At 43.0% G+C, this 27,289-nt stretch overlaps 1 protein-coding gene across 5 annotated transcripts in view; it reads left to right on the top strand.

Moving 5' to 3' along the window:
- TLK2 (tousled like kinase 2) overlaps positions 1-27,289 on the top strand; it is a 60,664-nt gene that overhangs the window by 8,722 nt on the left and 24,653 nt on the right. For all 5 annotated transcript variants that reach the window (XM_061590895.1, XM_061590897.1, XM_061590898.1 and 2 more), the window contains exons 3-17: positions 2,643-2,714; positions 3,341-3,410; positions 4,926-4,969; positions 5,300-5,395; positions 9,122-9,289; positions 10,484-10,579; positions 12,798-12,890; positions 13,405-13,515; positions 14,879-15,015; positions 16,292-16,444; positions 17,733-17,799; positions 18,531-18,628; positions 19,952-20,033; positions 20,731-20,822; positions 27,074-27,163. In XM_061590895.1, the coding sequence (XP_061446879.1) occupies positions 2,643-2,714; positions 3,341-3,410; positions 4,926-4,969; positions 5,300-5,395; positions 9,122-9,289; positions 10,484-10,579; positions 12,798-12,890; positions 13,405-13,515; positions 14,879-15,015; positions 16,292-16,444; positions 17,733-17,799; positions 18,531-18,628; positions 19,952-20,033; positions 20,731-20,822; positions 27,074-27,163 (1,469 nt within the window). The remainder of the gene's footprint in view (positions 1-2,642; positions 2,715-3,340; positions 3,411-4,925; positions 4,970-5,299; positions 5,396-9,121; positions 9,290-10,483; positions 10,580-12,797; positions 12,891-13,404; positions 13,516-14,878; positions 15,016-16,291; positions 16,445-17,732; positions 17,800-18,530; positions 18,629-19,951; positions 20,034-20,730; positions 20,823-27,073; positions 27,164-27,289) is intronic.

Genomic DNA, 27,289 nt, shown 5'->3' with positions numbered 1-27,289 from the left:
CCTGGTTTCTCATGAGAGATGGATTTAAAGGTTTCAAAAGAAGCAGTCTGAGAACTTTTCACATTCATCCAAGTTTTTTGCAAGGGTAAAGACAGCCAAGGGTTGTGCTAAACTTAAGGGATGTCCACAATACCTGTGTAATAATAATAATGCAATCAATGATAGTCTAGCTAGTGCAGCTATGTTTCTTTGAGATGATATAGTTAAATATCCCAGGTTTGATAGGTCTTACCATAAATGGCATATATGCAAATGTACTCATGAGTAGTCTCATTGACTTGAATCTTAACCTGTTCATCTGGGCTGTGTGAGAGTGTGTCACCTGGGTGAGCTGCAAACTTTCATATGCATGCAACTTTCTACCTGCTATATGCAGCTGGTAGCCGGAAATGAAATAATTTTGCAGTAGCCTCCAACGTGAAGCAAATCTCCATATAGAGATATGATTCAGTGTGGCATACTATGTGAAACATCATAACCTATGATTGTGGAGAAGGATTATGAAAACTTCCCAAAAATTTTGGAATTTTTTTTACACGTCCACCAAAAGTGAAGCATATCACTTACATCAATTGTAATGCACTGTGATAGATGCGATATGATTTTTAATTGTATTTTTATTGCTTCTTTTATTTCTTACGTTGTATATTTTATTGTATTCCATAGAACTCTAATTGTAATACAGTATAAGAAATAAGAGAAGCGATACAAATAAGAATATTTTAAACCGCTTAGAGGTTTTCTACAATCAAGCAGTATATAAATCTTATTAGTTAAATAAATAAACAATGTGATGTACATGTCATCTCCTGTTTTCAACTACAAATTCATAGAAGTGCTGTGGACAAACTGAATGAAGCTCACAGACCACACTTTGGGAACCTCTGGTGTAGGCCTGCCACTAGAATCCTTCTGTTGTGATCTAGCAAGTGCAGCAGCTGCAAACATGCAGTTGGGCTTTTTACTTCTTTTTTTAAAAAAAACAGAGCCCCATTTTGCTGCATTACAAGCTGCATTTGAAACTCAGGAGTTTCAGAATGAGCATATGATGTAGGGCAGGGGCTGCTGTTCGGGGAAAAAGGTCAGCAACTCCCGTATACATATGGAAGCTCTTTCCTTATAGAGGCTGCCTGGATTGTGACCTAAATATTTCTGCCAAAGCATTTATATGTGTTCCTCTGCAACCATGAGGATGTTTTTATTCAGTGCTTGGGCCTCCTGTGCAGTTTTACGTTCTGCTGAGTAACTGCAGTCAAGCAGGCTTCCCTTTACTTGTGGAGATTGGAATTGGTACATCTGTGAAACTATTCCTAGTGCTTGGGACTCTGATGGCAACCCAGAGATTTTAAGGTTTCTTTGTTTCTCAGAACCATCTGCATCCTTGGAAGTCAGGGAACTCTAATTTCTATATTTCTTTCTCAGCAGTGATGTAATAGACACACTGCCTTTCTCCCCTTCCTATCAGTTTGGTCGTTGGTTTGTTTTAAATTGTTTTATTGGATTTTAATATTGTGTGATTACATGGTTGTAACCCATTCTAGAACCTTGTGGTAACAAGCAAGTAAAAAGTCTCTTTAAATACAATCCTTGCCCACTAGGAACAGGTGGAAGTTGCTTCCAACACAGTGCCAGGATGCAAGTTTCTGGTGTCATCAGTTTTTACATCAGGGATTCTTCAACTGTAAATCAAATCTAACCACATTGTGTTTTAAACTTAAAAGCTTTTTATTTATTTATTTATTATTTAATTTGTATCCTGCCCTTCCTCCCAGCAGGAGCCCAGGGTGGCAAACAAAGCACTAAAAACACTTTAAAACATCATAAAAACAGATCTTAAAATACATTAAAACAAAACAGCGTTAAAAACATTTTAAAAAAAACTTTTAAAAAGGGTTAAAAACATTATTAAAGAACATATTAAGCAATTCTAACACAGACGCAGAATGGGATAGGTCTCAACCTAAAAGGCTTGTTGAAAGAGGAAAGTCTTCAAAAGGCACTGAAAAGATAGCAGAGATGGCGCCTGCCTAATATTCAAAGGGAGGGAATTCCACAGGGTAGGTGCTGCCACACTAAAGGTCCATTTCCTATATTGTGCAGAACAGACCTCCTGATAAGATGGTATCTGCAGGAGGCCCTCACCTGCAGAGTGCAGTGATCGACTGGGTATATAAGGGATAAGAAGGTCTTTCAGGTATCCTGGTCCCAAGCTGTATAGGGCTTTGTACACCAAAACTAGAACCTTGAATGTGGCCCGGTAGCAAATGGGAAGCAATGTGGCACCCTGAAAGCTTTTTCATGTGATATGTAGTCCTGGAAGTGTTTTTGTATCCATTACCAAATGTGGACATGGGAAAGGAACTCTGCATGTGTGTAAAGAAACCTGGAGCTAGTTAGCACTGACAGAATTTACTGGTATAGTCATCCAGCATCAAAACTGAGATTTTGTAAACACACCAAAGAGAAAGATGATTACTTTAATCTCTGGCTTGTAGGGTGGCCATTGTACTGGAAAGAGACATAACAATTTTTTATCATTTTCTGGTGAATTACAACCACCTTGAACATATATAAATATAAATTTGCTTTAAATAAATTTGCTTTGCCTGTTTGGTAACATTATTTTCTTCCATTTGCACCAGGGTCCTTTGAACAGTGAATCTTCCAATCAGAGTTTGTGCAGTGTGGGCTCTCTGAGTGACAAGGAGCTGGAAGTAAGTGAGTCTGGTGTTTCCTGGACAGCCTGTTTCCCCCGCCTATCTTAGGGTTAAACTAGAAGGATCTGGGGAGAGACATTTCCTGCTAAAAGATGGTATTTCTACATGGAATAGCGCAACTAGTTCACCTAGTGATGGTCACATAAAAAGCTGCTTACCATGTGGCCAGCTTCCCCTTCATTGACAGGACAGTCTTATTTCTGATGTGAGAAGGCTATCTAAAACCACAAAGTGAAGAGAAATCGTAAGACAACCAGGCCAACGCACACTGGTTTCTGTTATCTATGTGAAAACAGTCACATGGCTTCATTTCAGCAGGAGAAACTAGACCTTCCTTGCAAATAGCGTCAACAAAAATCTTTTAACTTTCAGAAAAGTAAAAGGCAGTGATCATAATTGTCAAGTGCATTGGAGTCCTGGCTAAAGAGTTCATTTTGGTGTAATACTTGTTAGTGGGGGTGCAGTGGCCACTAATATAATGCTCCCCAGTTGCATTTAAAATTACCAAAGAGGGGAAGCCTAACCGATTTACAAACGGAAAAGCCTGTTGAGGAGCTTTGAGTGTCTTGATGTCTTTCGATCCTAGTCTAACTTGCAGAAATTGTTTGTTTCCTCCCCATAAGACTCCTGAAAAAAAACAGAATGACCAGCGCAACAGGAAGAGGAAAGGGGAATCCTTTGAGACCAGTCAAAGTAAGCTGTGTGCTAGCCCTCTTAATTAGAATTTCCAAACAGTCAGTAATGAGTCCACTTGTTCAAGAATTCTCTTTTCCCTTGAGATCACTGGATCTGACTCTAGGGTGTGCTGGGCAACTTGTTATGATCTTGTACTTTGAACACTACCCTTTCCTTCAGGGAAAATTTGCTGTCTCCATTATAAGAAAAACATTTTTAGCACTGCAGCAGAATTATTGTGACATTCACCTGCATCTGTTTCTCTACCTGTACGTGCCACATTTGGGCATGGCCTCTCAACAAGATAGTCATGTGCAATAATCACACATCTCTCTATCACACTTTATTTTCACAGTACTTTAAGCACTGAAGTACTTGCTTGTAGAAAATGTGGTATAGTTGAAGTGGCCCTTAAACACCTATCAAAAATTAGTATATTGAAGAATATTGACCTAAACTGTGAGGAAGAGTCCCCTTCTGATATTTTATTCCCTTTCTGATACTTTAGTTCTTACGTGATCATTTCAGTGTTGACAAAAAGCAGCCAGAAGTACCTGATCCCAAGGGTCATATGGAGCAACTTTTGCATAGTGGGGAATCATGACCCCCACTGATGACACTTCCTTTTCTGGCCCCACTGTTGTTACTCCTCATCCACACTCTCCTCTCATGCCATCCCCATCCAGCCAAAATTTCTCTTCTGTCCCCTTTTCGCAAACCATCCCAGACATGGGCATATATTCTTTTCTTTTTTTTAAATACGAATTTCCAAAATACAAGCGTACATTACATACTTTGGATTCCACATTACATTTATGATAAGAAAAACAGTAACAAGATCCCGTTCAGCCCCCCCCCATAAAGTTTCAGGTAATCAATGTAGATGAATAGTTTGCTTGTCCATGTTTTGTTTTGTTTTTACATTCTTTGGACCCTTGTGGATTGTACTTCTCTTATCACTTCCTACTTTCCTGTTCTATGTGTACGCACATCCACACATGTCTGTGTATTTCATTTCCTCCAGCATGTTCTTAGGGGAGGGATAGGGAATCCGTGAGACAAGCATTGTATCTCAGGTGGCCTGTTGGGAGCCATCCTTGAATTGTGTGTGATTTCAGAGGTTGATCCCTGCTGATATGTATTCCATATATACACAGAAGCTATCTCTCATTGAAGTCTTACCATTCTGACACACACCATCTGAACTGTGCAAAGTGAGTCCCTCAAACACGGAGCCATCATTTACATGGAATGTAAATACACAGTCCACACTAAAAAGAGGGAAGCCAGCCGTGCAGGATCCATGTTTTTCCTCTCAAGAACCATCATCAGTGTTTGTTAGAGGAGCAGAATGCTACAGCACATGGATCCCTCAGACTGGAAATACCTGTCGAATAAACAGGCATACCCATACTATCCAGTTTCCTTCCTATCTCAAAACAAAGGCAATATGATCAAGAATAATTTGACCATGAAGCTAATGGTATTTTTATTAAGAAGGCTTAATGCCACCTGCTTTTTTTTTTCTTCCAGGCAAAGTCACTCCAAGGGGACATAAAATTAGTGATTATTTTGAGGTAAGCTAGTTTCACATGTAAATTGTCAGAAAATGTTTTTCTTGCAAATCCTGTCCATGTGAGCTTGACGCAGGGATTCTATATAAACTTCTCAGAGAGAGAGGCCCTTTGCAATCAAATGGCTAAACTTTCTAGGCAACGTCTTCCCTCTCTTTTTCAATTAATTGTAGGACAAAAAAAAGTAGATCTTAATTGTGGTTGTTCCTTTTGTGCAGCATGATTCTCTGCACTCCAGTTCCTATGCACCCATAAGTGTGCTTTACTCTTTGAAACTTTCCCAGTGTAGTAATGAACTTATTGATCTACTTTTTTGACCTCTCCTAATTTTAGTTTGCTGGGGGAAGCGGTCCAGGAACAAGCCCTGGAAGAAGCGTGCCACCTGTTGCACGATCTTCACCACAGCATTCCTTATCAAATCCCTTACCTGTAAGTATTCACTTGAAGGGACTGAATGTGGGCTTTTGTGAGCAATATGGCACCCTTAAAAGTCTCTTTTTTCTTTTACAGTTCATTTTGAGCACTTAGCTTCGAAGTAAAGCTTACAGACCTAGCAGGTTGTGGTTCAGAGGTCCCTGGAGGCAGTGCAATACTTTCAGGGTTCAGGTGGTGGGATCTAAATGCTCCCCCTTCCTGTCCTCTTACCAAAATTCTTCTCCTTGCTGTCTGCCTAACCCAGTATTAGGCTCTGTTTGATTAAGGTCTGTGTATAAGTAGCAGCTAATCTCCAGAGGAGTTGGCTCATACGAACAAGATGTGGCAGGAACTGTACTCTCAGAAGAGTGAAGGCCAATCAGAAACTGGAAACCACCATGACAGTATTTTAAGAAGATGGGGCAGGATAGAAATCTTTTCAGCATTGCATTTCCTACTCTTGACCATGTACAGTTTTAACCTGGCAGTGTCTAACATCCATTGCTGTTAAAATGACAGGTCTCCCTATATGTGCCACTTTGTCATAAAGGTTGCTGGAGCTAGAAGAACCATTATTAATCCCAGAGTAAATCATTAACTTGAGAGGTTTGGTCTGATCATAATCACCACATCTTTCTGTGTCTCTGCCATTTTAAAAAAAATCTAAATTGCTTAGGAACATTAACCTTGGAAGCAGAACTAGATCTTGTTTTTACAGTTTACTTGGGAGAAGTGAAGAAGAGTTTGTTCATCACAGCCTCATACTGCACATATACCTTCAGCAGGATATAATGTTCTCAACAAATCACTCTGTACACATGGACAGTGAGCAAGTGTGTGATTGCTATGAGTACATGTATTGACAAATGGCAGGTTCCGTTTTTAATGTCACACTGAATCCTTTTTAGATGTTGTGGTGTATGTTTGCACAAGGTCCCATACGTATGCTGTTGGAAGGGCTTCCTATTTTCTGTCTTTATAGGTTGCATTTGCAAGGTTTGTTTGTTTTTCTAGGGCCCAAGCTAGGCATGGGGGAGATGGGTACACTTCACCAGGTCTAGAGGATCTAGCCTGGACTATAAACCCATTAGCCTCATTCTGGTTCATATGGTAAAGTGCAGAGCATGCTTGATGTTTATGCAAGCTGATTTCCCTGTATCTGTGTATCTTTATAGAATGTCCACTTTTTGTAAGAAATGTTAGAGCCAGTCAGAAGCCGTGTTAGAACAGAGCAAGTAACATTCTGAACAGTGAGCTGCTGGTCCAGGCTTCCTTCTAGAATGGTAGGGGGATCCCATGATGTAGTGTTTGAGAGACGGAAGATGTAGTGTTTGAGAGGCAGAAATGTGCTATGCTCTTTCAAAACTACAAGTCCCACAGTTTCTACATGGAGGCAGGATATGCTAACAAACATCAGCACTGGCAAGGGAGAAGCACCATAATAAACGGGAGCAGTGGGAGTCAGCGATACTGATAGGATTTACAGGTTCCCAAACTTGCCAAAGTAAATGAGCTAAACCTTTGGTCATCACAGTGCAGAGGGGAATTGGAAGTAGTTCCAGATATCATGAACAGGGGAAAGTGTCTACAGAATACTTGTTACTGCCTATGTACCTATATCTGGCTGTTAATTCAAATTGGGCAGCCAGAAATTTAAGAAAATTAAACAAAGGGAACCTAAAAAAGCTAAAGGACACCAATCAACCTTACACATTTTTGAGAAATGAGGCCTTTCTCGTCAGTTTTTCAAACGAGACAAATCTTGGGGGGGGGGTGAGACAGGAGGACCCATGATGCAACCTTGCACCACATCCAAAGAAATTATGCTTGGACAGTGTTCTCTTTCCTTTAGGTCCATCTTGATGTATTCTCTCTCTGGTCCCTTTCAGTACATAAAAATATGTTTTAGAGAGGGGGAGGACATGATAACAGCACTCAAATCCCTGAAGGGCTGTCATAGAAAAGGGCAAAGACTTGTTATCTGCTGCCCCAGAAAGCACAACCAGATCTAATAGGCTTACAGTGCCTAGCAAAAGCACTCAGATCCCTGACCAATGCTCTCATATTACTGAATTACAAATGGTACATGTAATATTTTATTTTGAAACACTGAAACTCAGAATCAGTTATTGTAAGATGACATTGTTTTATGTTTGTAAGAAATATAAAAAACTGAAAGATGTTGCTTGCATAAGTATTCAACCCTTGTGCTGTGGAAGCTCCCAGTTTACACAGAGGAAAGAAACTGCCCTATTGCAGACACAGTTACTTTACCATTGGCTTCCACCTGTGAACCATTAAAGTTCCTGTCACACTGTCAGGATAAAAAACCCACTGTTGAAGGATCATTGGATCTGAAGGAAAATGTAGACCAAGAAGCATTCTACAGAAGTGAGAGATAATGTAATACAAATGCATAGATTAGGAAAAGGGTACAAAATAATATCCAAGTGTTTGGCTATCCCAGTGAGCACAGTTGGATCAATCAACAGGAAGTGGAAGCTGCATCACACCACTCATGCACTGCCAAGAGAAGGCCATCCCTCAAAACTCAGTGCTCAAACAAGGAGGAGACTTGTGAGAGAAGCCACAGAAAGGCCAACAATCACTTTGAAGGAGCTACAGAGTTCAGTGGCTGGGAGTGGAGTGATGGTGCACCAGTCAACCATATTAAGAGCTCTGCATAACACTGGCCTGTACGGGAGGGTGGCAAGAAAGAAGCCGTTATACTACAAGAGAACCTGCTTCAGTCCACTAAAAAACTGAAGCTTGGGAGGAAATTTACTTTTCAGCGGGACAATGATTCCAAGCACAAGGCCAAAGCAACATTGACGTGGCTCAAGAACAAAAAAGTGAATGTCCTACAGTGGCCCAGTCAAAGTCCTGATCTCAATTCCATTGAAAACCTGTGGTGCTCTTTGAAAATTGCGGTGCACAACCAACATCCAACCAACCTGACCCACCTGGAGCGAATCTGCCAAGGAGAATGAGCCAAAATCCCTCCGACACTATGTGCAAAGCTGGTACATACCTACTCCTAAAGACTTAAAACTGTTATTGCAACAAAAAGTAGCTCTACCGTATATTAATGGAGGGGTTGAATACTTATGCAAGCAACATGCTTCAGTTTTTTATGTTTCTTACATTTTCCGACATAAAACCAATGTCGCCTTATAATACCTGATTTTGAGTTTCAGTGTTTCACAATAAAATATAATATGGAATGAAATTACAATGTACCATTTGTAATTCAGTAATATGAGAGTATTGGTAAGGGGTCTGATTACTTTTACAAGGCACTGTAAGGTAGGGTAGATTTTGTTTGAATGTTAGGAGAAGCATCTTAACATTAAGAGCAGTTCAAAAATAGGATAAATTACCTATGGTGCCTCCACTTCACAGCTGTGCCAAGAAGAGAGGGGAGTAGGAAGTGCATGAGCCCAAGGCTTGCTGCTGTGACTGCACTTAATAATAAGCCATAGGTTGCATTGTGTCCAGAAAGATACAAAGGCATCAGGGTTGTCTGTTTTATTTGCCTTTAAAAGTGGAGAGCTAGTAGTGGGGCTACTTTCGGTAGCTAGATCCCTTCTTCCTCTGTTCCCCCTCCTCGCTTCTGCTAGCTGTCTGTTTCCAAGCTGCTGTATTTACTAATGCATGGATCAGTTTTATTATCTTACTCTTTCCCACTGTCTTTTTTTCCCTCTTCAAAGTATCTTTTAATTTTTTAAAAATGTATTACAGCGGCGAATGGAGCAGCCGCTTTATGGGGTAGACAACAGCACAGCCAAGGAACTGCAGGAGGAGCACTCTGCTCTGCCAACGCTGGTGTCGGCGATGCTGGCGAAGCAGCGACAAGAGGGCGAGCAGCTGGCACAGAGGGGTACAAGCCTCTGTTTTCCATTTACTTCGGTGAGCACGGTCTTAATGGCCACACTCAAGGGGGACTGAATGGGTCTGACACAGGTGGATAGTGTGCAATCTCCCACCACATTTGTGTGGTCCTCTTACTGGACTTTCAGTTTTCTTTGTTTCTCTTTTTCTTCATATTCTAGTCCTCATTGGTTGCAGTTGACAGCAAAAATAACTAAATTTTTAGAACCAAGTGAACTGATTGGGAATTATCCTTCCCCAAGGTCCCTACTTCTTAACTAGCTTCATTTACCCTACCCTGAGGCACTCATTTCTCTGGGCCCTCTTCTCCCTCCATTTTCTTTCCTTGGTATCTCTCCCATCCCTGATTTGTGATGAAATGAAGCTTCCCATTTCAAATGCTCTAATGTCAATTGTCCAGAGAGTTATGGCTTTTTCGGTCCTCAAGATTTCCAAGACTAATACATATTTTTTCTTCATTGTGTAAGGGTATCAGCTTCAGGATAAGGTAGCATAGGCATTTCTTTAGCAACGGTGGTTCAGTGGCCATCACCTGTGAAAACAGCAGGTTGATTACATTAATAAGTTGGAACTAAAATGTGCAAAATGGAATTGTGATGTGCTGCCATTGTAGCTCTTGGCTCTGAACAGTTTGTCTACTGTTCTGCTCTGATACTTGGGAAAAGGAGACAGTAGTTTGCCTCTGTGAAGGTGTGGATTGTGCATCTAGGGATTGTTAGTTGAAACTTAATCTTGCTTAGAAGGCCTAGTCTTCCAACTTCAAAATGTTGTTTCTTATGATTCACCCACCCCTCTTTTCTGCAGTATTTCCTAAAATCCCACATTTTGAAATGCATTCATAGAAAGGGGGTAGGTAGAAGCTTCTCAGTTTATATAGACTTACTGTATAATTCCAGAGCAAATTCTGTTTCTATGGTTGTCCTTCAAACCTCTTAGTTCCAACAGTTGAATCTTTGTGCCACAGCACCAGACCGCAGCAATTTGCCGAACAAATACATTCAAGATGTTATAAACAATTCATTTTCTTAAAAGCATTTTGATGTCAGAAAGCTGGGCATGAGACTTGGTGACTATCAGAGTTGACAGCACTCAACTAGACAGGATAAGCTTGTTTTATTTTACCTTAGGTAACAGTGGGGAAGAACATAATGTTTTGCCATCCTATTAATCTACAGCCCGCATCCTACATTTACTCTCTTTTTTTAATTGCAGGCCCAGCAAAGCAGTCCTTCTTCAACAGGTTCAGGGAACACAGAACATTCCTGCACCTCCCAAAAACAGATTTCCGTCCAGCATAAACAGACTCAGGTATAACACCAGTGAACAGCATAATGCAATGCAAGTGTGGTATCTGGCTTGAGTCAAGCACACCATGCAGTTGGAGAAGGAATGGAGGGCAATGGAAGAGTGGCATAGTGATGTCAGAAGAAGGCTCAGGCTTATTCCATTATTGATCAGTTACTTCTAAGTACCCTCAGCCTTGGGACACTGTTGCTTTGAAATGAAATAAAACGATATGCTTTGGGCAGCAAATTCCAGGGTAAATGCTGTTTTTCATGCCTCCAGCTTTTCCCATCATTATCATATTCTATTTAGAGAAGCCCATCTTTTACTTTGCGTCAAGAGTGAAAACATTGTTGCTCTTCAACCTTGATTCCCTTTGTAAAGTGGGTATTCATTGTGCATATTAGCCCATACAAGTCTGGGTGCTGTGATATGTTTGAAGTGTTTCCAACTAGTTATAAACTGTGCCATTCTGGAGTATTGAAGGTTGCACATGCAGCACTATCCCCAAAAGGCAGAGTTTACATACACATGGGAGTTCCACATGTTCTTTAAAATTTTCATTAATGATAGGAGGCCCGAGAAAGGAACAACCATATGAAATGATGGCTTTAAAACTTGGGGACCCTTTTCATGTGAATTTTTCTGCTGAGGAATCCCTGTGAATCTGTTTTGGAGCCCCATTAAATTGTAGAGACGTCGGTGTATTGTAGAGTCCTAGCCTGTGGGATTACGCCATTGCACTGTGGAGCTGAGGCTGATGCCCAGAACGCCCCCCTCTGGTTGCATGATAGAAGGGAAGATTGCTGGTCGTGGACAAGCTGTCTTTCAGGAAAACTAAATGTAAATGTACTGCCTTCAAGTCTATTCCGACTTATGGCGACCCTATGAATAGGGTTTTCATGATGCTGAGAGGCGGTGACTGGCCCAAGGTCACTCAGTGAGCTTCATGGCTATGTGGGGATTCGAACCCTGGTCTCCCAGGTCGTAGTCCAACACCTTAACCACTATAGGGTTAGGTTTCACAGGTTCTGCAGTTATTAGTTGTGATTTTAATTTCTGTGTATATGTTTTTATATTGAGCGTATTATATATTTTTACTGTACGTCACCCAGAGTGGCGGGACAACCTGCCAGATGGGCGTCTAATAAATCCAATAAATAAATAAATACACCACACTGGCTAGTCCACCATTATTGGTCTTCTCATTGAAGAAGCCCCTAGGCTCTTTCAGAATAATTTGAAATTCACTGTTGGAACATCAAGATAAAGTTTAACAATTGGGACAATTTGATAAACAGGTTCAAAATATTCTACTGACTGGAGAGGAGAGCTTCCACTTTCACTGGACAGCATCTGATCTACAAAGCTGCCTCTGGTCCCTGTGCTACTTCTATGTGGCCTGCCAGTCTCATGATAGAATCCTGTGAATCCCATTTGTGTTTTCAGTTTCTAGGCTTTGGGACAGGACTACATTTCAAAAAGTGAAAAGTGACAGGCCCAAAATAAGTAAAGGGAATCCAAACTCCCCTGAAAGGTAGACTTCGTTCTGTGAGGAAAGTGACTGGCTCAAAGATGCCCCGATGTGTTTGGATGTAACACACTTTTGAGGTGTGAAGAAAATGTTCATTGGCAAGGTTTGGAAAAGGACTGCCTGTTCCATTTGCATCAGTTTAATCCTAGCAGCCATACCTTACATCTTTCATGGATTGAGTGTGCTTCGGCCCAATGATGCGATTCTCTATTTTCCACAAAGTTTCAGGGAATACAAACTGTATCATAAGGCAGGGGTGAGGAACCTGCAGCCCTCCAGATGTTGTTGGACTACAACTCCCATCATCCCTGACTGTTGGCCATGCTGCCTTGAGTTACTGGAAGATAACAACTGGAGGACAACAGGTTCCCCAGTCCTGCCATAAGGCATGTATGGCCTTGCTTGTTTTTTTCCCATGGTCCCCTCACCGCTGCGATTAGAATGCAGATATGCCAGCTTTCTTACATCTAGGAAGGCTCAAGTCATTTTTTCCCCTAGGGACTAGGGAAGGTTTTCATGACAAATTCTGGAGAGATTTCATCCCTAATTGTACTATTTGCCTGGTGTTTTCTACGTAGTTATGGGGCTGTTCCATCCATTGATCATGGTACAATGGAACAAAAGACTGGTGTTTGACATGCTTTTCTGTCCCTAAAACATTCATTCGCTGGGTGATTTTTCAGCTTGAGCTCTTTCTTCCCCCTGCAGTCTGATCTCACGGTGGAAAAAATATCTGCACTAGAAAACAGTAAAAACTCTGATCTGGAGAAGAAAGAAGGCAGGATAGATGACTTACTGAGAGTAAGTACGCACCTATAAACTCATTGTAAAGTGACGGGGGTATATCTGTGATATAAATATAGGCCACTTGTTAGCAATGAGATTAAATGGAGAATCCTGGTAAGATGGAATTCACCTCTTGCCAGAATAAGCAAATGGCCTACATAATTTGAGGTCTCTCCACATTTGACACTACAAATGGAAGGAAATATTCCTTTACATAGAGTGGAGATAGTTACTTGCAGCCCCCAACTAAGTTCTTTTAGAACCTGAGAATACCAGTGGAAAAAATCTGTTTCCTTTTGAAACAAATAATACATTTTTTTAAAATTCATGATTACAACACTTACCACAAATGTGAAGTGACAAAAATTCCTCTGTGGCCCAACCGTTGAGCATTCTTTTCTGCCCTGTGATGTTGTCTGTGTTCTCTGGCACTGTATTTTGACAGTCATCGTATCTTCAATGTTTTCTTCTCATGCTTGCATGCAGTTGGCTTACAGGTAACATTTTGGCTTATTACTTTTTTCCCCAGGCAAACTGTGACTTAAGGCGACAGATAGATGAACAACAGAAAATGCTTGAGAAGTACAAAGAACGGTTGAATAGATGTGTGACAATGAGCAAGAAACTTCTTATAGAAAAGGTAAGTTTTTTGTCCTTTATCACCTACTCATCTTTGTCCTATTCTTTGTACATTTTGTTGGAATTTGTATCGTGCTGTAACCTGCATACTGATAAACATGTTAATTGATATAACAGTTCTACACAAATGTAGTGAGCCTAAGAAGGGGCATTATTTTAACAAATATCATATGGACGTACGTGCAAGGCTGCCTCATGCTGAGCCAGATCATTGGCCCATCTAGCCCGGTATCATCTACCCTGCTTTGGCTCTCCGCCCTGGCATGTCCTGTAAAATGCCCACTCTACTTTTGAGCTGCAGCCCCTCTCCACATTTTTAATGTAGTCAAACTACCACTATCCACGATGAGCAATGCTTTTGAGTCTGATCCTTCCTAGTGATCTCCACTATATCCTAGAGACTCACTGAAAACCTAAATTCGGATGGGCATGGTGAATGCCAGACCTTGTCACATGGAGGTGCATTTTAGAACAAATACTCACCATCCAAATATTATATATGGGAGGGGAAGTCAAATTTGTAATGACATTTACAACACCAGAAAGTAAAGTGAAAATTGAATCTTGCCAAGCCTTAAAGCCAGCCTGCATTGCATCAGGAAGAGAGTGTGGCTTGGACTGTGGCAGTCATTACAGTGGAGTTTGTTGTTGTTGTTATATGCCTTCAAATCAATTACGACTTATGGCAACCCTATGAATCAGCGACCTCCAAGAGCATCTGTCATGAACCACGCTGTTCAGATCTTGTAAGTTCAGCTCTGTGGCTTCCTTTATGGAATCAATCCATCTCTTGTTTGGCCTTCCTCTTTTTCTACTCCCTTCTGTTTTTCCCAGCATTATTGTCTTTTCTAGTGAATCAGTGGCTACAGTGGAGTAGCCATTGAGAACATGCCTTGTTGTTTAGAATTGATGCACAGATAATTGAGGGTGTGATTTTTTTAAAGCTTTGCAGTGAGGATATGCTGAAGGAAAAAGGCTATTTCTTTTAAAAGAAAACAATTTAACCTCTTTGGCCTATAAATCCCTGTCTTGAATTGCAGCCAGAAGGCTATAACTTACCACTGCTTTTTATGGTAATCTTCTGTCATCCCCTTCCCAGCACATGCACTTAACACTTGGTTTAGATGTGTGCATGTAGCCCTTTCTCTTTCTTTACAGAGAACCAGTTGTTAAGCCACATATATCTGACCTGATGCAGGTCACAGTTTTGCACATGGTACCCTATATTCTACACTGCAGTCCAGAACTGTCAGCCCCTTGAGGGTTGTGTCGGCATTGTTCATGTTTTCAGTTTTTGTTAACTGACTAGCAGTGTGGTGAACCTCAACTGAGAGTCTTGATACACTCTGCCCTTCCATCTTCAGTCAAAGCAGGAAAAAATGGCATGCCGAGATAAGAGTATGCAGGATCGTCTGAGGCTGGGTCATTTTGCTACAGTCCGACATGGAGCTTCCTACACGGAGCAGTGGACAGATGGCTACGCTTTCCAGAACCTTATCAAGTAAGTAACTGTCCCTTCTGCCTTTTCTCATAGCAGAAAAGATTACTGGCAGTTACTTGATGTGCCCTTTTCATGAATTTATATGTAACTTTTAAGATGCTTGTGTGCGTTTGGTAAGTGTGTACATTTTTTAAGAATCTTGTTTGCATGGGCTCAAGAAGGTGACATACTTAGCAAGATACATATTTCAAAATAATAATATTGCTGTACAGATCTATGAGCTGTAGAACAGTGTATACAATAAGACATATTTTAAAGAAATAGTAAGAAAAGCCTGTATTTACTGCTAGTCAGTAAATGCTTGTCCAACTGAACATTGCCTCAGGAAGAAAGACCATTCAAAATATTTGAATATACAATATTATAAGGAAAAAACTTGACAGTGCCAGGAGCAGCAAAGCAAAATGGACAGGGTGGGCAGGCCTACATCACACCTTAATGAAACTGTCAAGCTCCCTTTCTGATAAAATGGCGTTCATGTGGCCACAACAATTACATTTGGGTCACTGCCATTATCCCTAGCTGTGCATGCCCAGCCCACCTGACTGTAATTACAGGTGTATGTTGTGTGGCAAGAATATAAGGAAAGGGCTGGATTAATGTTTTTTATGATTACTTTATATGTGTAAAAGTAGAATTTGATGGGCATCATCTCTGCCTACTTGAAATAGAATCTAAAACAAAACCCTTAATTCTGTAGCCATAAAGCCCTGATTTTGTAGTTGGATTTGCTTTTATAGTCGAGGGGCAAACTTGACTTAATATGCATGCTGTGTACACAAGTGGCACAGTTGTGAGAATTAGGGGTTGCATGTTTTTTGTTCATATATTGTATTAAGGAACTTTTTCTCCTCAAGGATTGCAACCCACGGTAAAGAAAGGGAAAACAAACGTAAATGCAGGAAGATGTGTCTTCTAGAATGGCATAGAGGAGCTTAGAACTCTTTTAGTCTCCTCCAATTACTGGAGTCTTCACCTAGATTATTTTTCAGTCTTTCTCTGCAACTATGAAGACTAGAAATTTGATCTATGTGAAGCTGAGATTTGCAAGATTCTTGATTAGAAGCTGGATCCAGCACTCTGGCCTGTTGATGGCCAGACACATTCCATTCCTAGAGCTCCTGCTTTGAATTCTTTGATTCTCCTTCCTGAGTAGCAAATATGACCAACTATTCTATTATGCTTCCCCAAAGATACAGAAGATAGACCACTTTCTCTGTGGCATGTATTATGTTATGCTCTCTAATCTGTGTGTGTGTGCCCTACTTTTGTTTAGGCAACAGGAACGGATAAATTCCCAAAGGGAAGAGATAGAAAGGCAACGCAAAATGCTAGCAAAGCGGAAGCCACCTGCCATGGGGCAAGCCCCTCCAGCAACCAATGAGCAGAAGCAGCGCAAAAACAAGACCAATGGAGCAGAAAATGAGACGTAAGTAGTGCAAACATTTCAGGTTACTCTGGAAATTCAAGGAATAACTTATTCATAAAAGTATCTGTATACTGCCCTCTTGCAAAACATCAGGGCAGTATACAGCATCATCAAAACTTGTGAAATCAATACAAAACAATCATTAAAATGACTGGCTACTAAAAAAAAAAGTTTTAAACAGCTTTGTAGGCCTTCAAGTGATAGTCAAAAGTGAGGATGCCTGCCAGATCTTTGCCAAAGAGCATTCCATAGCATGGGACTGGTGATACTAAATGTCCGAGTTCTGGTTGAGGCCATTCCATCCTCTGTAACGTGGGATAACTAATAACACTCCTCTGAATGATCTCAGTGATCTGGCAGGGATACAAGAGTTCAGGTAGTCCTTAAGGTATCCTAGATCCAGGTTGTTCAGGGCTTTGTATATCAACACAAGAGCCTTGAACCTGGCCCAGTAGGATGGCTGTAGTTCTCAAGCTTTTCCTAGTCTATCTCTGCAAATCATGTGCAATTGTTGGAGCATTTTCCCCCATCCTTCTGCTGTTACAGCTTCTTAAAGGGACTACTACTTGAACATTTCTTAAAAGAGGACTATCAGTGCTTGAAGTGAGGTTATGTGTGGATGGATAAGGGGAATAAATTGAAGGATCTGGGTGGATGAGAGAGCAAGTGAATGAATGGGGAGGTGGAGGAGGGATATGTGGGGTGGAGAGAGGGATGTGTGGGGTAGTACTAGCCCTGTGCACTATTGGCTCTTGCTCTGGCATGTGATTCCTGACAGATTCGCTGAGGGAATGCATTGGAGGTGGAGAGTTTCACACCTGTGCCCTAGTAAGTGTGGTTTATTATTGTAGCCTTAGCTGAAGCAGTCCCTTGATGCTTGGAAGGGCAGAGGGATGGGCCCCAAGCATGGCAGGGAGGTGATAGTGCACATGCTTCATAAGCAAAAGATCCATTATCGAGCATCTCCAGTTAAAAAGAATCTTGTATAAGAGGATTGGAAAAGACCTCTGCTTTATTGCCTTGTATTGCTAATCAGACTAGACAACGCTGGGTTGTGTGTGAATCCGTGGTCTGACTTGGTAAAAGGTGATTACATGCGGCTCACATTCATGTCCCTTTGTAATCCCTGCTATATTTGTTAGAGATAGGAAGCCCCAATGAAGAGCTATAAAAATGAAGGGAGAGACTGAAATAGGTCCCAGATCTGTGTCTTTTTGCCCCCTGCCTTTATTCCCTCTATGTGTTCTGCAGCATAGTATTTTGACCCACTTATTTTCTGTACATGCAGGTTAACGTTAGCAGAATATCATGAACAGGAGGAAATCTTCAAGCTCCGGCTAGGTCATCTTAAAAAGGTAACATTCTATGGCAAAATGGCTTCAAAGAAGCAGTGGTTTCAGTTGCTGTCTGACCTTCTGCCCGTTCAAGTGGTCCTATGCTTAAATATCTGTATGACTCTTCAGCATCAATTCCTATAGCAGTCTTAACTCCTTATTCCTGTATACCTTAAAGTGACTGAAATACTAGTTGCCAAGGAACCATATGTAGAAATAGCTGAACCAATGGTTCTGAAACTTTATAGCTTCAGGGAAAACCTGACACAATGACATGCTTGCCAGAGAACAGTAGTGTGGTGCAGAGGCTTCTGTTCTAGAGGATTTGTTGAGTTCTTGTGGAAGACTGGCCTCCTGTGCACTTACATGGACCAAGATTGTACTGAAGAGCAAAACTGCTCTGTGGCTGAACATTGTAGGGAAATAATGAGAGTGGTGGATAACCTGTTTTTCAGTGATGCTTGTTTACTATTCATATAATCTAGAAACCCGATGAGCTTCACTGCTTAAAAACCATTGATTTAAGCAAGCTGCTTCCCACAGTGGTGAAAGAAGAGAGCCGTTCATGGCATTTGTTCCTTTTCAGTGTTTCAGTTCTTAGCCCAGTAGCAAGTAGTAGCGTACATTTTCTGAATGCTTATTAGCCTGTAAAACTAACTTTTCCCCCTTTCCTACAACAAATTAGTCCCTTCTGTCAGGTAAACAGGTTTAAATTCAGCAGTGTAGATGAAGTAATGTTGTCTTTTGTGCAGGAAGAAGCAGAGATCCAGGCAGAACTGGAGCGGTTAGAAAGGATTAGAAATCTACATATCAGGGAATTGAAAAGGATACATAATGAAGATAATTCACAGTGAGTATTGGGCATGGGAGAGCCGCAGATTATTAGATTATGGAAAGGCATCAAGTAGCTAGAATGTCTTTTCACTAGGGGTGACATGCCTAAGAAGCAAAGCATTAAAGAAACTGGGAAAGTGCTGTGTTAGAATCCATAGCCCATGGACCGGGGAACCTGTGGCACTCCACATGCTGGATTTCAACTCCCATCAGTCCCAGCCAACATACCCAGTGGTCAGGAATGATGGAAGGGCCACAGGTTTCCCATCCCAGCTATAGCCAAACCATATAATGCCCCTAAGCTTGTGTTTGTTTCAATGTCATGTCCCCACATGCTTGTTAAAAAGCCTTGTGGTAGTCAACAATTTAAAAACATCATTTACTTGCCCCTTTTAACGTCTGACGCTGTACTAGGCCATCCCAGTGCTAACTACTTTATTACTAATAGAGTACCATCAATGTTTATAGGACAATGTAAGCAAGCAAAGAAGATGCTTACATTCTAAATTGTACTTGAAGTGTCATCAGTACATGCAGTGTGGTTTTTAACTATCTTGCAATATCTGTTTGGGATTTGGAATAAGCTGTTTTTTTTTGGGGGGGGGGCTTTTTTTTTTTGCTTGGTGCTTGTGCCAGGCTGACCATGAATGGAAGTCCCAGGAGATGTAACAGATGCTCATGCTAAATCCTACAAACAAATATGCTTATGATCTCAGATTGGTTTTGTATTTTGGTTGCTGTTTCAGCTACTGTTTACTGAAGAAAATGAAATGAAATGAAAAAATGCAGACCTGCTTTTCTTGTGTCGAAAAATCATCAGATAATGTGCATGTTTTTTACACAAGAGGTTCTGGTCAATTGGAGCAGCCTAGGCAGCAGTAGTTGGGCTACAGAACCTGGTGTCAGTAAGGAACTTGGGAGCATAATGACTGGCAGTAAGCAACCCAAGAGGCAAGGCAAACAGAAAGCACCGAGGCAAAGAGGAAGAAAGCAAGGAAGGGGAGGGAAAAGATGGAACAGGGAATGTAAGACTATCAAGGAAGCATTGACACCATCACGGGTCTGTTGTGTGCTCCTTTAGTTTAGTTGTATCCTGTTTTTATGAATTGGTTCAGCTTTGAATCTGCATGTCCCAAATAAATTGCGGCCATGATTCATACCAAATCACAAGCAGCTTTGCCTGCAAAATAGATAGGTAACTCATCTTGTTACTTAGACCTCTTCTCTGGCTCAAGGCAGACAGAAATGCCATTTGCTAGGATATTTACCATCCTGAGTAATTCAGCTGGAGACCAAGATATTATAGGTGCTGTATGGATAAAATCTCTCTCCTCTCCAGATTTAAAGACCACCCAACTCTAAATGACAGATACTTGTTGCTGCATCTCCTGGGCAGAGGGGGATTTAGTGAGGTATATAAGGTAAGTTGGATCTCCTTGTCTCTTTGCTTGGCTGTCAGAATTTGACTATGATAAAATAGTGCAGAAGCCCATGCCTTAATTATCTGGCATCTCGAGAAATAAGGGTGGGAAAGACCTCTGCCTGAGACCCTCACTAGCCAGCAGATAGTATTGGGGCTTAATGGACCCAAAGTCTGAGTTGCTAAAAGGCATCTTCCTGTTCATCACAACTGGGTGGCTTCTCTTGGCTTTTGAACTTGTAGCATATCCATTTCAGTTTTCAGGTACCAGGTTTTCAAATGCATTTATATAAACTTATGTCAGTATTTGCAAGTACCATTGAAGCAATGGCATTATAAGCAAGCATACTTAGGAGAGCTTGCACCCTTGCTGACAAAAAGGAGCTGAATTGGGGAGCAGCATTATACTAAATATGCTAAATATTGTCCATTAAAAATGCTACAACTCCTCTTGCAGAGTGATTGAGAGATGCTGGGCACCACTGGTTGCTAAAATTAAACATTCTAACCTGTTGCTGTTTACACTGGTATCTTTGTATCACTGGGGATGTCTGTCAGAAAATTCTCAATATTTACATAACATTGTTTAAAATTAGTTTGGAAATGGCTGACATTTTCCCATTGGAAGGAAGTGAAATTCATTTAGGGTTGATGTATCTTCTCTGGGTATTCTGAAGTGACTCTTGTTCCTCTTTCAGGCATTTGATTTAACAGAACAGAGATACGTAGCAGTAAAAATTCATCAGTTAAATAAAAACTGGAGGGATGAGAAGAAAGAAAACTACCACAAGTAAGTAGCTCTGAATCTTGGATTGCTATGTTGGGGGGGATGTTTTAACAACTTCTGAATGGAAAAGTGATTAGGAAAAAAAGATTCATTGCTTCTAGCAGAAAGACAGCAGGAGGTTCTATTCTTGTGAACAAAAAGGAACATTCTTTCATGGATGCCAGTGAGGTCTCCACGTGGGTTACAGTCCCAAATCAGCTCGAGACAGGAACCTGTCATAATTTTTTTCTGGCTCCTCCCCTTCTTACTGAGGTGATGCCAGTTCTGTTCCTGTCTCAGCTCCGGCAACAACCTTTGGCTCTTTTTCTCTAACTCCTATGACTATCAGCCTTTGGCTCCTCTTTTTCCTTCGTTCTTTCTATACTTGATTTCGTACACTCTGTATTAATTAGTTTTAAAAGGGGGGGGGAATTACTGTCTCTATTCTTCCTTTCTTATCCCTATTTTCTCTCCCGTCTGAGATATGGAAACAGCACCATCTTCTCAGACCGCCAGGACAAAAACCCTTAGAGGAACAGGGCAACACACAGTGGCTACTGTGGTCGGTTCCCTGCAAGGCCATAAGGGGTCAGGGCAGCACTCAGCTCTTGCTGCAGTCAGTTCCCGGCCGCCGTCTGTCCCACCATCCGAGAAAAAGAAGGGACACAAAAAATCAGGGCCGCACCCAGCTCCTGCTGCGGTCAGTTCCCTGCAGACATTGGATATGGCGGAGCATAGGCAAGAAGCCTCGCGTCAGAGCGTGAATTTCACTACTACATCGCGGCATAGCTCTCATCGCCCTTCCGATTCGAACACTCGAGGTGGAGGCCTGCTGCGAGAGGTGAGGTTTTCGCCAGTGCCTACTGCCTCCTCCAGCTCCCCAATAAGTTTTCCCGCCGAAAATGCGGCGGCAGCCATTTTGAGTGGCACACAAGAGGCGTGCTCGATAGAGCCCGCAGTCCAGCGCCATCTACTGGAGCAGCTGGAGGACAGCAGGTCGGAGGACGACGAAGTGATGGAAGCCCATGCACAGTATGGCCCCCCCGCTTCTCCACCCCAGCTCTCTCCTCAGCCTATGCCAGCTTCCTTAATAACCTCTTCAATGACGCTGGCACAATTATTTTCGCCTGACGTAATCCGACAACTTAAGCAGGCGCTATTAGAGGAGGTCCCACCACTTAAAGTGACGCCCCACAACGCCCACAGTCTCCGCCAGTAGCCACCCCCCCATGTAAGAGGCCACGCCACGTTGTCAGACAGCCTTCCCCTGACCCGACTTTGGTGGCCGTGGGTAGGGGGTATTATGAGCAGGATCACCAGGATCCCTTATCAGAAACCGATTCTATGGGGTCCAGGGATGACGGAGAATGGACCGATGCCTCAGATACAGAGGCTCAAACTTCGGTCAGACTATTTTTGGAAGTTCATTTTGAACCATTGTTAAAAAAGGTGATCGCTTCCCTGGAGCTGACTGCTCCTTCTGAGGAACAACCTGCATCTTCCAGACAGGCTATGGTGCTGCCTACCGTAAAGATTGGGCCTAAGGGCATTCCGTGCCCACCTATGCTGTTGACTAATATTCAACAGGAGTGGGAACTACTGCTATACCCCAAAAGGGGGACTAACTGGGCTAATAGACTGTATACCTTAGAACCCAGTGTCATGGAGCAGTTGCGAGCCCCAGACATAGATGGGCCTATTACTGCTCTCCTATCACATTCCATCTTGCCACGGGATGGGGATGTTCATCTCAAAGATCCGATACAGCGTAAGTCAGATCTGCCACTTAAGCGAGTGCATGAGGCGACGGCGATGTCCATAAGAGCCTTGGTGGCAGCCTCAGTATTCTCTAGGGCATCACTGCTGTGGATTGAGGACCTAGCCCAAAATCAAGACCTAGAGGTTTCCAAGTTACGAAAGTCCATTTTAAAACTCTCACGCTGCATCGCTTTCATAGCAGACGCTACCATGGACTCCTCACAATTTGCAGCCAGGGCTATGGCCATGGCAGTGGTAGCCAGATGCCTAGTATGGCTTTCGCACTGGGATGCGGACAATGCATCCAGATTTAATCTAGCCACGGCTAAATATACAGGTGGAAAATTGTTTGGGGAAGACAATTTGGCAGAAGTTTTGGTGGACAATAAAGATAAAAAGAAAATGATGCCCTCACAGGGTAAAGATGAAAAAAGGCCATTTCGACGCTATACCCCCACTTTTCAGATGCGCTCCTTTCGTGGCTCAAGGCCCTTCTTTAGTAACAGACAGAGGGATTTCAGAGGCTCCCGTTTTCCTTGGCAAAACCAGAAGCCTCCCCAGAGATTCCACCAGAATAGACAACAATCCTACCAGACTAGGCAGCAGCGTCAACCACAACAACGCTTCGGACTCTATACCTGTAGGCGGTCGACTCAATTACTTCCTGAACCAATGGCAGACAACAACAAAAGACAAATGGGTCCTGAGCATTATCAAAGATGGATACAGACTAGAGTTACACCAGTATCCACCCCCACGTTTCGTCTTCTCTCACAGACCGACATCACCACAAATACACGGGACATTCCTAGAAGAAATAGAGCACCTTCTACAAATCTCAGCCATAGAACCCGTCCCAATAAAGGAACGGTTTTCCGGAGTATACTCCCTCTTCTTTTTGGTGGCAAAAAACGACAATTCGTTCAGGGGGGTGCTCGACCTCAGGTTTGTCAACCAGTTCCTGAAGCGCAAGACTTTCCGGATGGAAACAATCGCTTCAATCAGGGAGGCACTCCAACCCCACAACTATTTGGTATCCATAGACCTCAAGGAGGCCTACCTGCACATTCCAATTCACCCCAGACACAGAAGGTTGCTCCGGTTTACATACAACAACGAACACTTTCAGTACAAAGCTCTCCCATTCGGGCTGGCCACGGCACCCAGAATTTTCACCAAGGTGCTGGCAGCAGCACTCTCAGGTCTACGCCTGGCAGGGGTGCATATTTCCCCTTATTTGGACAACCTACTACTCAGGTCCCGGTCGTTTACCCAGGCAAACAAAGACTTAAAGCTTACATTCAGTTTCCTACAGAGCCACAGGTTTTTAGTGAATGTTCTAAAGAGCCACCTCTACCCCACACAATCACTAATACACCTAGACACGGTGATAGACACCACTGCACAAACTATAATGCTGGCACCACAGAGGATCCGGGCCATCACCAATCTAGCACGCTCCATATGCGGACAACCGAAATCAGACTTGATGCACCTGGCAAAACTGCTTGGAATGATGGCATCATCTATAGCAGTTATACCATGGGCCAGGCTTCACTCACGTCCTCTGCAACATCTTCTGAGCAAATTCCAGAGAGACATTGCCTCCAGACGACACCGCAAGGTTGCCTTGCCACACGACGTGCGTCAGTCACTCACCTGGTGGCATCAGGACTCAAATTTGTCCAGGGGGATCCCGATACAGGAGCCGCCCTGGGCAATAATCACTTCAGATGCAAGCCTCGGGGGCTGGGGTGCCCATTATATGGATCTTTTCATACAGGGACGTTGGAGTCCACCAGAGGCAGCCAGGTCCATCAATTGGCTGGAACTGAGGGTGGCTCATCTGGCGCTGAAGCATTTCTTTCCCAGTCTTTACTGCCCCAATGTATTGATCAAAACAGACAACACGTCGACCAGATCATACATAATGAGGCAAGGAGGGACCCGATCCAAACTCCTCAGCAGAGAAGCAACGTCCATGCTCTCCTGGGCAGAGCATCGCCTTACATCTGTGATGGCGGAATACCTGCAGGGGGCAATGAACGACCGGGCGGATTGGCTCAGCAGACGTCAGATATTCCCAGGGGAATGGGCACTCAACAGAAGTGTCTTCCTGATGGTTCAACAGCAATTTGGAAAACTAGAAGTGGACCTTTTTGCCTCGGACGCAAACTATCAAATCCCTCGATTCTTTACAAGATTCCAGACGCATGTGGCAGAACAGACAGACGCACTGACGGCGAGCTGGCCACAGCTTCTATTGTATGCGTTTCCACCGACTCCTCTCATAGCCAGAGTCCTCAACAAGATCAGGAGGGAAGAGGCACAGGTGGTCCTAATAGCCCCATACTGGCCGAGAAGACCGTGGTTTGCAGACCTCATCCAGATGTCTGTCAAAACCCCGCTCGCACTTCCAGATCGCCACGACCTGTTACATCAGGGACCGGTCCTCCACCCAGACCCAGCCTGGCTTCAACTAGTCGCCTGGAGGTTGAACGGAGCAGGCTGTTAGCATTACAGATCTCACCTGACGCAACAGCAACTATCCTGGCGTCACGTAGACCGTCTACGCTCGGGATATACCAATCCACTTGGGCAGCTTTCCTACGTTGGTGTACAGCTCACGACACCGATCCTATGACGGCATCTGCACCACATATTCTGCAGTACCTCCAGGAGGGCCTTAACCAGGGTCTACGTCCTAACACCCTCAAGCGTCAACTGTCGGCACTTGCATCTGTTCTATCTTTAGACGAAGGGGTTTCTCTAGCGTCACATCCGTTGCTCAAGAGATTTCTAAGAGGGGCAACCGTTATTAGCCCTCCGGTAGTGCACAGATTTCCTTCATGGCACCTGCATACAGTACTGACCGCACTACAAAAACCTCCATTCGAACCTCTGCAGACGGTTCCTTTGCGAATACTCACCTTCAAAGTCACGTTCCTCATACAATCATGTCAGCACGCAGGGTATCAGAGATTCAGTCTCTATCAATGCTAAAACACCTCTGCACCTTCCATAAGAATAGAGTTGTACTCCGGATCGCTCCTGGCTTCATTCCAAAGGTCAGATCTCAGTTTCACCTACGACAGGAGATCGTGCTGCCCACGTTTTGCCCAAACCCTAAACACCCCACGGAAAGGGCATGGCACTCCCTTGATGTGAGGAGGGCGTTGAAGGTATACATCAATAGGACAGCACAGTTCCGTAGATCGGAATCTCTGCTGATATCTTTCCACCCTCCGACTCTGGGCCACAAGGTGTCAAACTCAACTATAGCGAGATGGCTGAAGGCATACATCTCCTTGGCCTAGATCACTCAGTAAACCCGTGCCGCACGGGATCACGGTGCATTCTACTAGGGCGGCAGCCACAACAGTGGCTTTTTCGGCTAATGCCCCATTGGAGGAGATCTGCAGGGCAGCAACTTGGGCCTCGCCTTTGTCATTTACCCGGCACTACAAAATGGACTTGTACGCATCTGCGGAGGCTGCATTCGGTCGTAGAGTTCTACAGCAGGTCCTTAATCAATAGACCCACCCTATGGCCGAGCTTTAGTACGTCCCATGTGGAGACCTCACTGGCATCCATGAAAGAAGGTACGGTTGGACTTACCGTGAACGGTGTTTCTTCATGGATGCCATGAGGTCTCCACGACCCTCCCTATGAGGGGCTGGGAATTCCATCTGTACTATGTGCTATCCGATCTTATTCTGTTCGTCTATACCCTCGGATTTCTTTTCTTTCTATGTTACACTGAGGTGAAGTTCCGAGCTAGCCAAGAAAGAGAACTGGCATCACCTCAGTAAGAAGGGGAGGAGCCAGAAAAAAATTATGACAGGTTCCTGTCTCGAGCTGATTGGGGACTGTAACCCACGTGGAGACCTCATGGCATCCATGAAGAAACACCGTTCACGGTAAGTCCAACCGTACCATTACTGCCCACTTTAGCACAGTTGAAGTGGCAGGACATGAAGGGAACTGAAATTGCTATGGAAAGGGCAAGATATAAGAACAGAATGTTTAAATACAGCCTCAGTGGAGAAAGATCCCTGAAAAGAGCATGTTGTGGTTCAGCATCTACCTAGGCTCCTCATTCCTGGATGCAGGCTTTACCCCTATAAAGTCCTAAATGGTGGCTTATGCTCTGCATACCTTAAAACTGTCTCCTCCCTTATATCTGGTCGTCATCTGTGAGAAGGCTCTCTTAATTATTCTAATCCTTTATCAAGTTTAGACTACAAAAGCAACAGGTAGAAAAGTGTTCTCCCAGAGCAGCAAATCTCCTTTCTCTTGGGCACAAGCCTGGGCTGTTTCTGAAAGCATTATGAGATGAGGGTTTTGGTGTTTAGAATGACACTTTGTAGTCTTGAGATTTTACAAAAAACATGTTCAAATTTGATTTTTATTTTCATTTATTTATTTATTGCAACTGTAACCTGTCCCAAGTTGTAGAGGGATAGGAGAGAACAAGAAAATAAAGTTAAATAAGGACTCCTGTCTTGTTCTTACAGGCATGCATGTAGAGAGTACAGAATCCATAAAGAGCTGGATCATCCTCGCATAGTTAAGCTGTATGATTATTTCTCGCTGGACACTGACTCGTAAGTGTTGCCCCTTGTGCAGTTCTGCTCTAAAAGAGGCCATTTGAATGCTTGTGCTGAAGTCACTTTGAATTCTTGGGTCTCCTTATCTCTTGGAGCTCAACATGAAAATGGGAGGACTGTTGT

Source organism: Rhineura floridana, chromosome 11 (genome assembly GCF_030035675.1).
Source record: "Rhineura floridana isolate rRhiFlo1 chromosome 11, rRhiFlo1.hap2, whole genome shotgun sequence".
In the NCBI taxonomy this organism is placed as follows: domain Eukaryota; kingdom Metazoa; phylum Chordata; class Lepidosauria; order Squamata; family Rhineuridae; genus Rhineura; species Rhineura floridana.
Note: the sequence above shows the minus strand (reverse complement) of the source record. Positions and strands in the feature narration are given on the sequence as shown.